Source organism: Glycine max, chromosome 9, assembly GCF_000004515.6.
Source record: "Glycine max cultivar Williams 82 chromosome 9, Glycine_max_v4.0, whole genome shotgun sequence".
Classification (NCBI taxonomy): Eukaryota; Viridiplantae; Streptophyta; class Magnoliopsida; order Fabales; family Fabaceae; genus Glycine; species Glycine max.
Genome location: NC_038245.2, coordinates 48,391,788 through 48,404,336, shown reverse-complemented (window position 1 = coordinate 48,404,336; position 12,549 = coordinate 48,391,788). Strand labels below are relative to the sequence as shown.

The following is a 12,549-nucleotide window of genomic DNA, read 5'->3' as shown; positions in this document are numbered from 1 at the left end:
ATATTAAATAAATTATTTGATAAAAAAATCAATAACTTGCAAATAATTTGTTTTTTCAAATGAGTTGTTTGATTTTTTATCTTAATTTTTTTACTAGATTTAATTTTTTATCTTTTAAAAAATTACTTTAATTATTTTTTTTCAAATGACCTATTTCATCTTTTTTTTTTCAATTTAATCTTTTATTTATTTATTTTTAATTTAATCTTTTATCTTTTAAAAAATTTATTTTCATCATTTTTTTTCAGTTTAAAAGATAACTGACCCTTATCTTATTCATGACAGAAAAGTAAACAGCATCGACTTGAATTTGAGTGATGAATTTGTTGTTGAAGCTTCACTTTGGAAATTTTGAATGTTACGAGACACAAGTTTCTCCAACTTGCTGGGTCCCACACAGTTTCTTCCTCTGTCTATTTCCCTCGCAGATCTCAACCAATTCTTATATATAAACCCCTTTCGAGATCTGCTTCAAGCTCTGTCCCCTTCTTCCACTTCCACCCTCCTCTCAGGCAAGTTCTCACCTTTCAATTCCACTTCTGCATTTGCATCAGTTTCAGTTACAAAAATCTCACATTTTCCCCAATTTTATTTATTTGTTCTGATGAATAAGCATTGCAAAACAACTTGGATGGTGTATTTGCTAAAGGGTGTCATCTAATTTTGGATTATGTTAATTGAACTCTTTCAATTTCATTTTTTTTTAATAAAGTATGGACTTGTTCTGTAATTTGAGGTATGTGCCTTTTGGGAATTGAATAAAATAGAGCTTATTTGAAGGTTTGAAGTTTGATAAAATAATGGTTTAAAATTTTGCAGGTTTTTGTGGATAAGAGTGAGCTATAATGGCTGCCAGGAGACCGGGTTTAATTGCTTTGTTTGATGTTGACGGGACTCTTACAGCTCCCAGGAAGGTATCTGTTTCTTCTGCAGCTAATGACACTCTCCATGACCATCTGTGTGGTTGTTTTGTTACATTTTAAATACTTATCCGCAACCGCAATTTTGGCCATGGTGACAAGTTTTTGGGGTTCCCGTGGCTGCATCAGCCGCATTTGTTTGCAATTTACCACAATATCAAGGATTGCAATGAAACTGCAACCGCAATTTAAAACCTTGCTTACACACAATCATAGCTGAAAAATATATGCATGCTGCAATTTGATATAGTTCTAAGACAGATCTGTTATCTGTATGCCACCTGAGATTATTCATAATTTCACTAATCATCATATGCTATTGTTCCCCTTTGCTAAACGAAACTAGAAAATATGGATTTGTTCTTTCTGATTGTTTAGTCTTGCATGACCTCTACTTATTGTTTCCTACTTGAATACTAGGTGGTCACACCGGAAATGTTGACATTCATGCAAGAACTACGAAAGGTGTGTGTGATTTGGAAATTTTTTGAACATAAAGTGTATTTCATTTCTTGGTGCTTTTGTTCAACATCTACTTTGCCATGCGTAAATCTGTGCTGATATTCTTTGGTTTTTGTTGTTGTTGAATTTTGTGATGTCTGGGTACAGGTTGTAACGGTTGGAGTTGTTGGGGGTTCTGACCTTATAAAGATATCAGAGCAACTTGGCAGCACAGGTTAGCTATAGGTTTCTTTTCATTACTTTGAGATGCTGTAATGTTAAAAACAAGCAGGAAACCACTTTGAGAAAATTGATTTTAGTGTTTCTTTTCATTACATAATTAATTCCATCATGTATTTATTCTTTTCTTATTCTTGTGTTCTGATTTCCAAAAATGGTTGAAGTATGGAATTATGTGTGCTTATATAAACTTATAATAATTGCTACCAAGTTTTTCTTTACATTATCTGCTTTCTTCTTCTTACATTATCTGATTTGTGGATGAGTTATCAACATTAAAGAAGAAAACAAAGAAAGAAACAAAAGGATTTATCTTTTGATTGCCCCTATTTTTTTATTGCAGTTACCAATGAGTATGATTACGTATTTTCTGAGAATGGTCTTGTGGCTCACAAGGAAGGAAAGCTCATTGGAACTCAGGTACAACCCAAAAAACTCAATCCCTGAAAGAAGCAAATTCCCATGACCAGACATGTATTTTTATAGGTTTTGGCTGCTCCATTTGAGTTATTAAACAGAACACAACTAGTGTCACCATGTTGTGACTTGTAAGCAAAGCAGACAACAACAACAACAACAACAACGCCTTATCCCACTAGGTGGGGTCGGCTACATGGATCAACTTCCGCCATAATGTTCTATCAAGTACCATACTTCTATCTAAACCATTAATTTCGAGATCCTTTTTTATAACCTCTCTTATAGTCTTTTTGGGTCTTCCTCTGCCTCGAATTGTTTGTCTTCTCTCCATCTGGTCTACTCTCCTCACTACAGAGTCTACCGGTCTTCTCTCTACATGCCCAAACCACCTAAGTCTATTTTCCACCATCTTCTCTACAATAGGCGCTACTCCAACCCTCTCTCTAATAGCTTCGTTTCTAATTTTATCCTGTCGAGTCTTACCACACATCCACCGCAACATCCTCATCTCCGCTACACCTACTTTATTTTCATGTTGGCTCTTGACCGTCCAACATTCTGTTCCGTACAAAATCGCCGGTCTTACCGCAGTCCGATAAAACTTTCCCTTTAGCTTGATCGGTACCTTTGCATCACATAACACCCCCGATGCTTTTCTCCATTTCATCCATCCTGCTTGAATGCGATGATTCACATCCCCTTCAATTTCCCCATCATCCTGTATTACAGACCCAAGATATTTAAACCGTGTGACTTGAGGGATAATATGGTCTCTTATTTTCACCTCTGAGTTAGAAACCCTCCTTCTTTTGTTGAACTTACATTCCATATACTCCGATTTGCTTCTGCTTAGGCGAAAGCCATGTGTTTCTAGAGCTCGTCTCCAAGTTTCCAACCTCTCATTCAACTCCTCCCTCGACTCTCCAAGGAGGACTATGTCATCTGCAAAAAGCATGCATCTCGGCGCTATCTCTTGGATTTGTTCCGTGAGGACATCCAGAATTAAGGTAAAAAGGTAGGGGCTAAGGGTTGACCCTTGATGTAAACCAATTGTGATGGGAAAATCGTCTGACTCTCCACCCTGTGTCCTAACACTAGTCGATACCCTATCATACATATCTTGGATAGCTCGAATATATGCAACCCTAACCCCTTTCTTCTCTAGAGCTTTCCACAAAATCTCTCTAGGCACTCTATCATACGCTTTCTCCAAGTCAATAAAAATCAAGTGCAAGTCTTGTTGGGCCATGCGATATTGCTCCATCACCCGCCGTAATAAATAAATCGCTTCCATGGTCGACCTTCCCGGCATGAAACCAAATTGATTCTCAGTAACTTGAGTCTCCTTTCTTAATCTCCGTTCGGTCACTCTTTCCCATAATTTCATGGTATGACTCATGAGCTTGATTCCCCTATAATTTGCACAATTTTGTATATCCCCCTTGTTCTTATAGATTGGCATTAACGTGCTTCTCCTCCATTCCTCCGGCATGCGTTTTGACCTCATAATTTCGTTAAAGAGTTCGGTGAGCCACTCAAGACCTCTATCTCCAAGAGTTTTCCACACTTCAATAGGTATGTTGTCTGGCCCCACCGCCTTACCATTACTCATTCTTTTCAACGCTTCCTTTACTTCCTGTTTCTGAATCCGACGATAGTACTTATAGTTCCGGTCCTCTTCTCTTGTGTCTAGACTGCTAGAGTCATATCCATATCCATCATTAAATAAGTTGTGGAAATACGCCTTCCACCTTTCCTTGATATCTTTTTCATGCACTAAGACTTTGCCTTCTTCATCCTTAACACACTTTACTTGATCCAAATCTCTAGTCTTCCTCTCTCTACCCTTAGCAAGCCTATATATAGATCTTTCTCCGTCCCTGGTTCCTAGAGCTTGGTATAGTCCGTCAAAAGCTTGGGCTCTTGCCTCACTCACCGCCTTTTTGGTTTCATTTCTAGCTATCTTATACTTATCCCAAGTTTCAGAATTTCTACACCTAGACCATTCCTTGAAACACTCCTTTTTTACTCTAACTTTGCTCTGAACATTTTCATTCCACCACCACGATTCCTTACCCCTAGGTCCAAAACCTCTAGATTCACCCAACGTCTCTTTAGCCACTTTAATAATCTCTTGGGACATCTTGTCCCACATATCATTTGCACTTCCTTGTGATTGTCCACACCAACCCTCCCATATCTTTTGTTGGAAGATTCCTTGTTTCTCACCCTTCAAGTGCCACCATTTGATCCTTGGTGCTACCAGAGGACTTCTTCTCTTTGCCCTATCTCTAATTCTTACATCCATAACCAAAACTCTATGTTGGGTAGTCAAGCTCTCTCCCGGAATAACTTTACAGTTCAAGCAATACTTCCTATCAGACTTCCTGATAAGGAAGAAATCTATCTGAGAACATGTCCCTCCACTTTTGTAAGTGATAAGATGTTCCTCTCTTTTCTTAAACCATGTATTGGCTATAGAAAGATCCAAAGCCTCCGAAAACTCCAAGATGGATTTACCCTCCCCATTCATCTCCCCTAGGCCAAAACCCCCATGCACCCCCTCAAAACCTCTAGCCACGCTACCTACATGTCCATTGAGATCCCCTCCTAGGAAAACTTTCTCTCCTTGGGTTATATCCTGAAGTACCCCTTCTAGATCCTCCCAAAATTTTACCTTAAAGTGTTCTGCTAACCCAACCTGAGGTGCGTACCCACTAATAACATTAAAGGTGTCCTGTCTCACTACCAATTTTAAGACTATGATACGATCTCCTACTCTTCTTACATCCACGACATCCTTCTTCCACTCCTTGTCCACAATAATCCCTACCCCATTTCTTGATCTGATTTTTCCCGTATACCACAGCTTAAATCCCGAGTTGTCTAATTCTTTCGTTTTTTCACCTGTCCACTTAGTTTCTTGTAGGCACATAAAATTGATCTTCCTCCTCACCATAACATCCACTATTTCCATAGATTTTCCAGTAAGTGTGTCTATATTCCATGTACCAAAGCGAATTCTCCTGTCATGAACTAGCTTCTTTACCCACACCCGTTCACGAAAATGTGGGAACCCTTGCTTACTTTTCACTACATCCGGGCGGCGATGCAGTGGCCCTTGCTCTTTTGACACTGTACTCGAGCCATACAGCGCGTTGCTTCCGGGCAACGACCTAGCATTCACATTATTACGTAATTGATCCATGTCATAGAGATTCGACAAAGTTTAACGTTGGCTGTCGAAAGCCTAACACAACCCTCTCCTTTTATCCGGACTTGGGACCGGCTAAGAATAGCAAAGCTACCCTAGGCAGGATTCGCTTGAAAGTTTGTAAAGGGAATTATAGCCATTAACACCTATTGAAAGTTGAACTGATAAACTTTTTCTTTAGCACAAGTCATCCCCTACACACGCTCTCTCACTCGTTTAGCAATGTAATATTTTTTTCTCTCTAATATATCATGACTAGTTGTGAATTGCCCTCTTTTCAGAGCTTGAAGTCATTCCTTGGTGAAGAAAAGCTCAAGGTAAGGCCTTATTTCCATTCCTATTCAATTTATCCTACTTATTTGAGGCTGAAGTGCATGCTAACTACATCATGACATTGTTTTGGGTTGCTACATATTCTCATCCCATTGCATTCTATGCCTACCATAACCAAAAATTGACCAGAAAAATCAAGCTTATTTGTGAATTCATTTCATGTAAGCTCAGAAGACATGTGAATAAAGGAGATTATACTTTTGTTAACTACTTGTGAAATTCAATAAAATTGTGGGCATATAAAGAAGGCATTTTATATCAATAAATTCCTTTTAATAATGACAGAATTGATGATGTTCCGCAGGAGTTTATTAACTTTACACTTCATTATATTGCTGATTTGGACATCCCCATTAAGAGGTTAGTGGGATTCAGAGGTTAATATTTTTTTTTTCTAGATTTGTTATGATGTTATATGAAACTGTTGGTTACTAATTGATATAACAATATTTTTAGGGGAACATTTATGGAGTTCCGTAGTGGGATGCTGAATGTGTCACCTATTGGCCGAAACTGTAGCCAAGAAGAAAGAGATGAGTTTGAGAAATATGACAAGGTTATGTATTTTGGTTTTTATCATATTCTCTAGAATTTTCACTATCCATATTGAAATGTTAGGTGTATAACTTTACCCTAAAAGTTTGCAATTTAAGTTCTCAGGTTCACAACATACGCCCAAAAATGGTTTCTGTACTTCGTGAGAAGTTTGCTCATCTTAACTTGACATTCTCCATTGGAGGACAGATAAGTTTTGATGTAAGTAATAATTTTCATGGCATGATGTAGTGATTTTATTTTTGGTGATAAGTCAACAGATCTTAATTTAAATATACTCCCCAGGTTTTCCCTCAAGGTTGGGACAAAACATACTGCCTGAGATACCTTGATGGTTTCAATGAAATTCACTTCTTTGGTGACAAAACTTACAAGGTAAGTCCATAAGTTTATCATGGAGTACATTTTTGGCATATCAAATCAACATCTTACACATTTTCTGCCTCCCTGCATACATATGCTAGTTCTTGTATTTTATGTGGTCTTCATTTGTTAGCACTCACTTTTGTCTGATCACCAATGTCACTTATTTTTATGAAAATCCTGGCAAATGTTTTTGAGACAAGCAAGTAATTGGAAATTTAATTCAGTTTTATAGATGCTGACATAATGGCATGAGTCCTTGTTCCAAATTTTGAATTTTTCAAATTATTCAGAACAATGGAGTGCTTTTAGATTTTGTTTATTGAAAAACATCTCTTATTATAAAAACTTGCTGGTTTCCACTGCTAGATTTTTAGCTTCCATAAGCGTTGATAGGGTAATAGGCAGCAGCATTGATTAATTTCCTATAATTTTTTTTTCTTATTTTCACGGTGCAGGGTGGAAATGACCATGAAATCTACGAATCTGAAAGGACTATTGGGCACACAGGTTAGTTGGTTGCTTTAATTTGTATTATCGTATGTGCTAGAAGAATAATCGTGGTTTCGGTGGTATGGGGTAACATTTCGATTTTGATTTCTTTAATACGTCGTAAACATAAATATCATACATAATTTGAATTATGGTTCTTAATTTTTTTTTTCCGAATATCCAATATATACTAATATATGCTAATGGAATATCTAAGGATATCTATCTATATAGATAGATATAGGTAAATTAAGAGCCAATTTGTTTCATATTTATTTTAGTAAATAAAAAGAGTTTTTTATAAAAAAAATACTTCTCAATATCCTGAATTGTTGAGATAGGATTTAAAAAAAGAAGTCAGAATAAAAAAAATTGTTTTTAACTTATTCAAGAAACTGTAAGTGCAGCTTTTTTTTCTATTAAATCTCAAAATAATAATTATAGCTTTTTTACTTAATTTTAAAATAACTTTTTCTTAAATAAACCAGCTAAAATTATGAACTCGATGTAGGGTAAAAAAATTTGTATGGGATATTTATTATGTATTCATTGTGTGTAATTCTTATTATTTGTGTCTCTTTTTCAGTTACAAGCCCTGATGATACAGTGAAGCAGTGTAAATCTCTGTTCCTAGAAAATTAAAGAATTTTGCAGCAACATGTTATTGAGAATTACAGAGGGAGTGTACTCAAAACTGTTGTACAGAAAGACCACAGGCTGCAATCATACTACCTCTTTGTATTTTTATTTTTTGTCAGATTCACATTTTGGATTTAATAATAAGCTTATCATTCAGTTAAATTGATATGAAGTCATTAATTTGTGGGACCATTCAAATACATGGTCTACTGAATGATCCTACCACATCGAAGGGTATAAGTAGGTATTACAATGAAAAATCATCATTGCTAAATGAAAAGGTAACATAATCAAGCTAGAGAAGCTAAAAGCAACCACATTCAAACTTGAGCCAAAACGACAATGAGGCATAGTCATTCAACAAATAGTTGGGTTCAAGCCCAGCCAATTTTGCATTGCCTCATTCAAGAACCTTTATTTCCTTATAAAGTTCTAATTCAACGTATTTATCATCGTTATTCATAATATAGTTCTAAGCCTCGTTTAAGTAGTAATAATAAGACCAAAAAATGTTGCATTTCAAGGGCAGAGGAGAAAAATCGAGTTAGTTCCAAAGTTGGTCAAACTTGCAAATTCAGAAACACGTGACAAACCAAAGGAAGAAACCAGATCAATTACGGGTCATTTGAGTCAATCTTTTTTGTAAATCAAAATTTACACTAGACTCCCGTAACTTTCACCTGACTTTATTCTACTTTAATGCCTTCCACAAACATTTTCCACCATAGTCTTAGTTATGTATGCCTGAAGATTAATGCATTGGTTTTGTATGTTAACCAATGCATTGGTTTTGTATGTTAACCAATGCATTGGAAGGAGATGTTTTACACTATCATCCTTAGCAACATTTTCTCTTATTTGGGGCTTAAGTCCCAATGTTGAAAAAACCCTACCTTAAATCCACGAGTCACCTAAACAAAAATTGATGGCTCATAATGGTATACAACACCCTTTCACAATGTTATTCAAAATTGTGCACCCTCTTTGCAGAGATGAGTGTATTTTGTAGAAGCATTGCTATGGTCATTGGACCAACTCCTCCAGGAACTGGTGTAACAGCAGAGGCAATTCTTATGGCTTCTTCATAACAAACATCTCCCACCAGTTTGTAACCTCGGGGGCTATTTGGATCCTGTCACATATACACCCAAACATGCATTGGTTAAATAATGTTGACATTGAAATTTAAATGTTAAATATGAAAATGATTCCTAAAAATACAGTACCAACCAAGATAGGAGCCTGGTAGCATGCTATAAACATGAACTTGATATAACTCTACTCACCTCTACCGGGTTGATTCCAACATCAATAATGACTGCACCAGGCTTTATCCAGCTTCCCCTCACCATGTTTGCTTGCCCAACAGCAGCAATGATAATATCTGCCTGTCTTATGATCTCTTCGGGGTTACTGGTTCTAGAATGGACAATACTGACAGTAGCATCTTCCCTCTGTAACATGAGACACATAAAGAAGTGGAATCATATACATATGAATAAAAAATGAGTAAACAGTAACACTGAAATAAAATTAGTTTTGAACTGTTAACTAAAATTTCAAGTTTGGCCCAATGTGATATTACTTGAAGCAAGAGAGCAGCTGGCATTCCAACAATATTGCTCCGACCAATCACAACAGCCCTCTTTCCTTTAATAGAAACATTGTATCTGTGCAGTAGCTCTATGCATCCCTTTGGTGTACAAGGAACAAACAGAGGTTCTCTTCCACGCATGGCAAGACGACCAATATTTAACGGATGAAAACCATCTACATCCTTCTCAATCCTGACAGCGTTCAAGATGTTCTGCTCATTCATATGCTGTAAAAAGGCCAAGGGAATTTAATTAAACTTCCATTAAACAATCTTCAAGTTATAGTTGTAGTTTAGCTGTCAACAAACTTAGCTACAAGAATATAAGTTATCAATGTACCGTGTCTGAATGCTTAACTTAGTACCCTAAGAACTTAAGAATAGTTCAGACCTAAATATAAAAAGAGATTTATGACATAATTTAGCATATTTTGCTCAGAAAAAGAAAGTGAAGCTAGAGATCTACAAATATACCGAAGGTAAGGGTAACTGAACGAGGATGCCATGAACTGAAGGATCATCATTGTAGCCTGCAATATAGTTCAAAACTTCTTCTTCTGTGGAATTCTCAGGCAGATTTGCTTCCAAAGAATTGATTCCAACAGATTCACAAGCCTTCTTCTTGTTACGCACATAAGTTGCAGAGTCCTTCCTATCCCCGACAAGAATTACAGCCAACCCAGGAATCACACCAATGGATTCTCTCATCCTGGAGACTTCAGCCGTTATCTCATCTCTGATTTGCTTTGCTACAGATTTTCCATCAATCACCTTAAAAGAAGAATCTGTAGCCATAACAGCTGTACATATAAAATCAGATGGAGGCATATGAACACAGGTTAGCAAAATCTTATTGGGCCAATAGCAAGCAGAGGAAAGACACATTGGCATGTGCACGTAAGGGAATACACATAAATATATAAGCACTGAAAAAACATGTGTAAGAACCAACAATGTTAAATTTACAAGTAATGACAACAGTAGGCTAATAACTAAAAGAACAAATGAACCTTTAAAAAATCAAATAATTATGTTAGGGTAAACAGCTCAATTAAGTGCTCATTGAATAAGTGTTTACCATGTAAGCACTCGTGAATAAGTTGTTTATGTAATCAAAGAAAATTGGTTTTATATAAGTTGTCAGTTGTGTTCATTGAAATAAGCTGAAAGCAGCTTAGAGACATATCATAAGTTATTTTCACAAGTTCTCCCGAACACCTATGCAAATTCAAAATGCACCCTAAGTCTATTATCTTGATCCAACCTACTAACAAGACCTCTCAAATTCTTCAAAGGACAAGTCATCATCTTAAATCTGATTATCAGGCAATTTGGGCAAAAACCATCTTAAATGAACTACAAGCTATTACCAAACACACAGAGAAGCAGTGTCTTTAAGACACCCTGGAGCCACACAACTTTTGCATCTACAAAGTCAAAGTGATAACTGGAAGGCCATTCAATCATCCAAAATCCCAGTGTCCTATGCTAATTTCAAAATTTGGAACTAAACGGACCACAATCATAGCTACACTAAGGTAAAAACAACTTAGATACAGTTTAGTGTTTTGATGTTATTTTCCAATCAAAATTGGAGTTTTACCTCAGTAACCTATATTGACCTTTAATGCAAACTATTCTTATGAAGATTACCAAGATGAAACTGTAACTCTAATTAGAGAGTAGCACCAAAAACACCAAAGGAACTATAACTAATTTTCACCCCAACAATAATAAAAAAAAATCAACCAGTAAAGAAATACCAACAAGCACAAACTAAGAATTTAATCAAGGTGATCAAGTGTGAGCAGGTCCAGCAGAAAACATGTACAGGCAAACCAATCTTAAAGGAACACAAACGGGCAGAAAAACGACTCAGCACTGTTTTTGCAGTGAATGGTAAAATTTTAACAAAAACCCCCCTATTCAAAACTCCAAGTCCACAGAGAAAAAGTTCACAAAGTATATAAAAAAAATTATACTTTTTTCAATTTTCACAAGACCCACAAGTAACAGGACACATTTTTTGTTAAAAAGAAGACCAGATAGACCCAGAAGCTAAAAACCACAAAGAAGGTTGGCACAGACAAAAAACCGAAGACAAGGTGGGAACTTTATACCAACGGGGGCAACATGAGAAGAAGAGAATCCGAGAGAGGTGGGACCCAGACCAACTTGGCGGTGGAGGCGGAAAACGAGAGAAGAAGGTTTAGAAGAGTAGCAATGGGAGTGAGTAAAGAACACCGAAGAAGCCATTGAGATTCGGTGATTCCTCAAACAGCGATTCAAAAAGCTATACGTTGTGCTTCGTTGTTCTATTCCCTCTGTTTTTGTTTTTGTTTTTGTACAAAAACACGCGACGCTAGGATTCTCCGAAGTGAAAACTTACTTTGGGGTTCTCAGGGAACAGATTCTCTGTTTTTTAAGAGTTTAATTGGGCGTAGTAGTATACATTTTTCAACCAAGGAAAATCATCATTAGTGTCTTAAAGATAATTATTATAAAGATTAACAGAATGATAATAATTTAATAATAGAATTAGTGTAAAATTAATATATGAATTTTTTTATTCTATTTATTTTTAATGAAAAAGTCTGTGTCATTGTTCACATAAAACTAGGTTTTATCATTTTACCTTGACATCTTATAAGATTTGACTTTTTTAACACGTCATTGCATTCATTAATATGGCATAGTGGTAAAGAAAATTATTATTGGATTTTTATGTGAAAATATTAGATTTCGCTTTTTCTTAAGTGAATAATGATAAAGTGGGTTAATAGTAATATTAATGATTGGTATCCTGACATATGCATTATTTGTTATATATGAATAGTAATATTAATATTAATTTCATGAAAAAAATTATTTTTTTATTAACAAATGAAGTTACTCATTTTATTTTCTAAACTGAATTAATGACTTTACAAGCTCCAAATTCAAAAATATTTTATTATATACAAAACTAAAGCACAAAATTTAAATACAATTTATTTGAGTGTTTCCTTTTATCAAAATTATAGTTTCTCCTTTCTTATACTGCATAATAAAATGATGCATTAAAAATCAGCATAAGCTATTTAAGCAAAACTTTAATTCTAATTACGGATAAAAAATATATAAACGGATAAAGAAACTTTATTTCTAATTAAAAATTACACTAAAATACCTAAACAAGTTCATTTAAGTTTTTTCTTAATCTCTTTATTTATTTGCCGTTTTTAAAATAATCCTTTTGTTCTTAACATTGGTTTAGAATTAAATTGAGATTAAGATTACGGAATTCATGATTTCGATTGGTTCAAGACAAGTCATCCAATGCATTTTAATTTAAAGCA

The 12,549-nt window shown here is 35.4% G+C and overlaps 2 protein-coding genes across 2 annotated transcripts; one reads left to right on the top strand and one right to left on the bottom strand.

Moving 5' to 3' along the window:
* Window positions 1-258: 258 nt before the first annotated feature.
* Window positions 259-7,810, top strand: LOC100819768 (phosphomannomutase-like). The gene is made up of 12 exons (NM_001253008.3): window positions 259-512; window positions 820-914; window positions 1,341-1,385; window positions 1,530-1,596; window positions 1,945-2,021; window positions 5,517-5,552; window positions 5,873-5,928; window positions 6,025-6,124; window positions 6,229-6,324; window positions 6,409-6,498; window positions 6,945-6,996; window positions 7,565-7,810. The coding sequence occupies exons 2-12, from the start codon at window positions 846-848 to the stop codon at window positions 7,618-7,620; spliced, it is 744 nt and encodes a 247-aa protein (NP_001239937.1). The 5' UTR covers window positions 259-512; window positions 820-845; the 3' UTR covers window positions 7,621-7,810.
* Window positions 7,811-8,235: 425 nt separating this feature from the next.
* Window positions 8,236-11,567, bottom strand: LOC100819231 (bifunctional protein FolD-like). Its single transcript, NM_001252866.2, has 5 exons — window positions 11,332-11,567; window positions 9,686-10,011; window positions 9,203-9,439; window positions 8,904-9,071; window positions 8,236-8,749 (listed from the first exon to the last, which is right to left on the bottom strand). Exons 1-5 carry the CDS (start codon window positions 11,465-11,467, stop codon window positions 8,579-8,581), a joined length of 1,038 nt encoding a protein of 345 aa, NP_001239795.1. The 5' UTR covers window positions 11,468-11,567; the 3' UTR covers window positions 8,236-8,578.
* Between the last annotated feature and the right edge of the window lie 982 nt (window positions 11,568-12,549).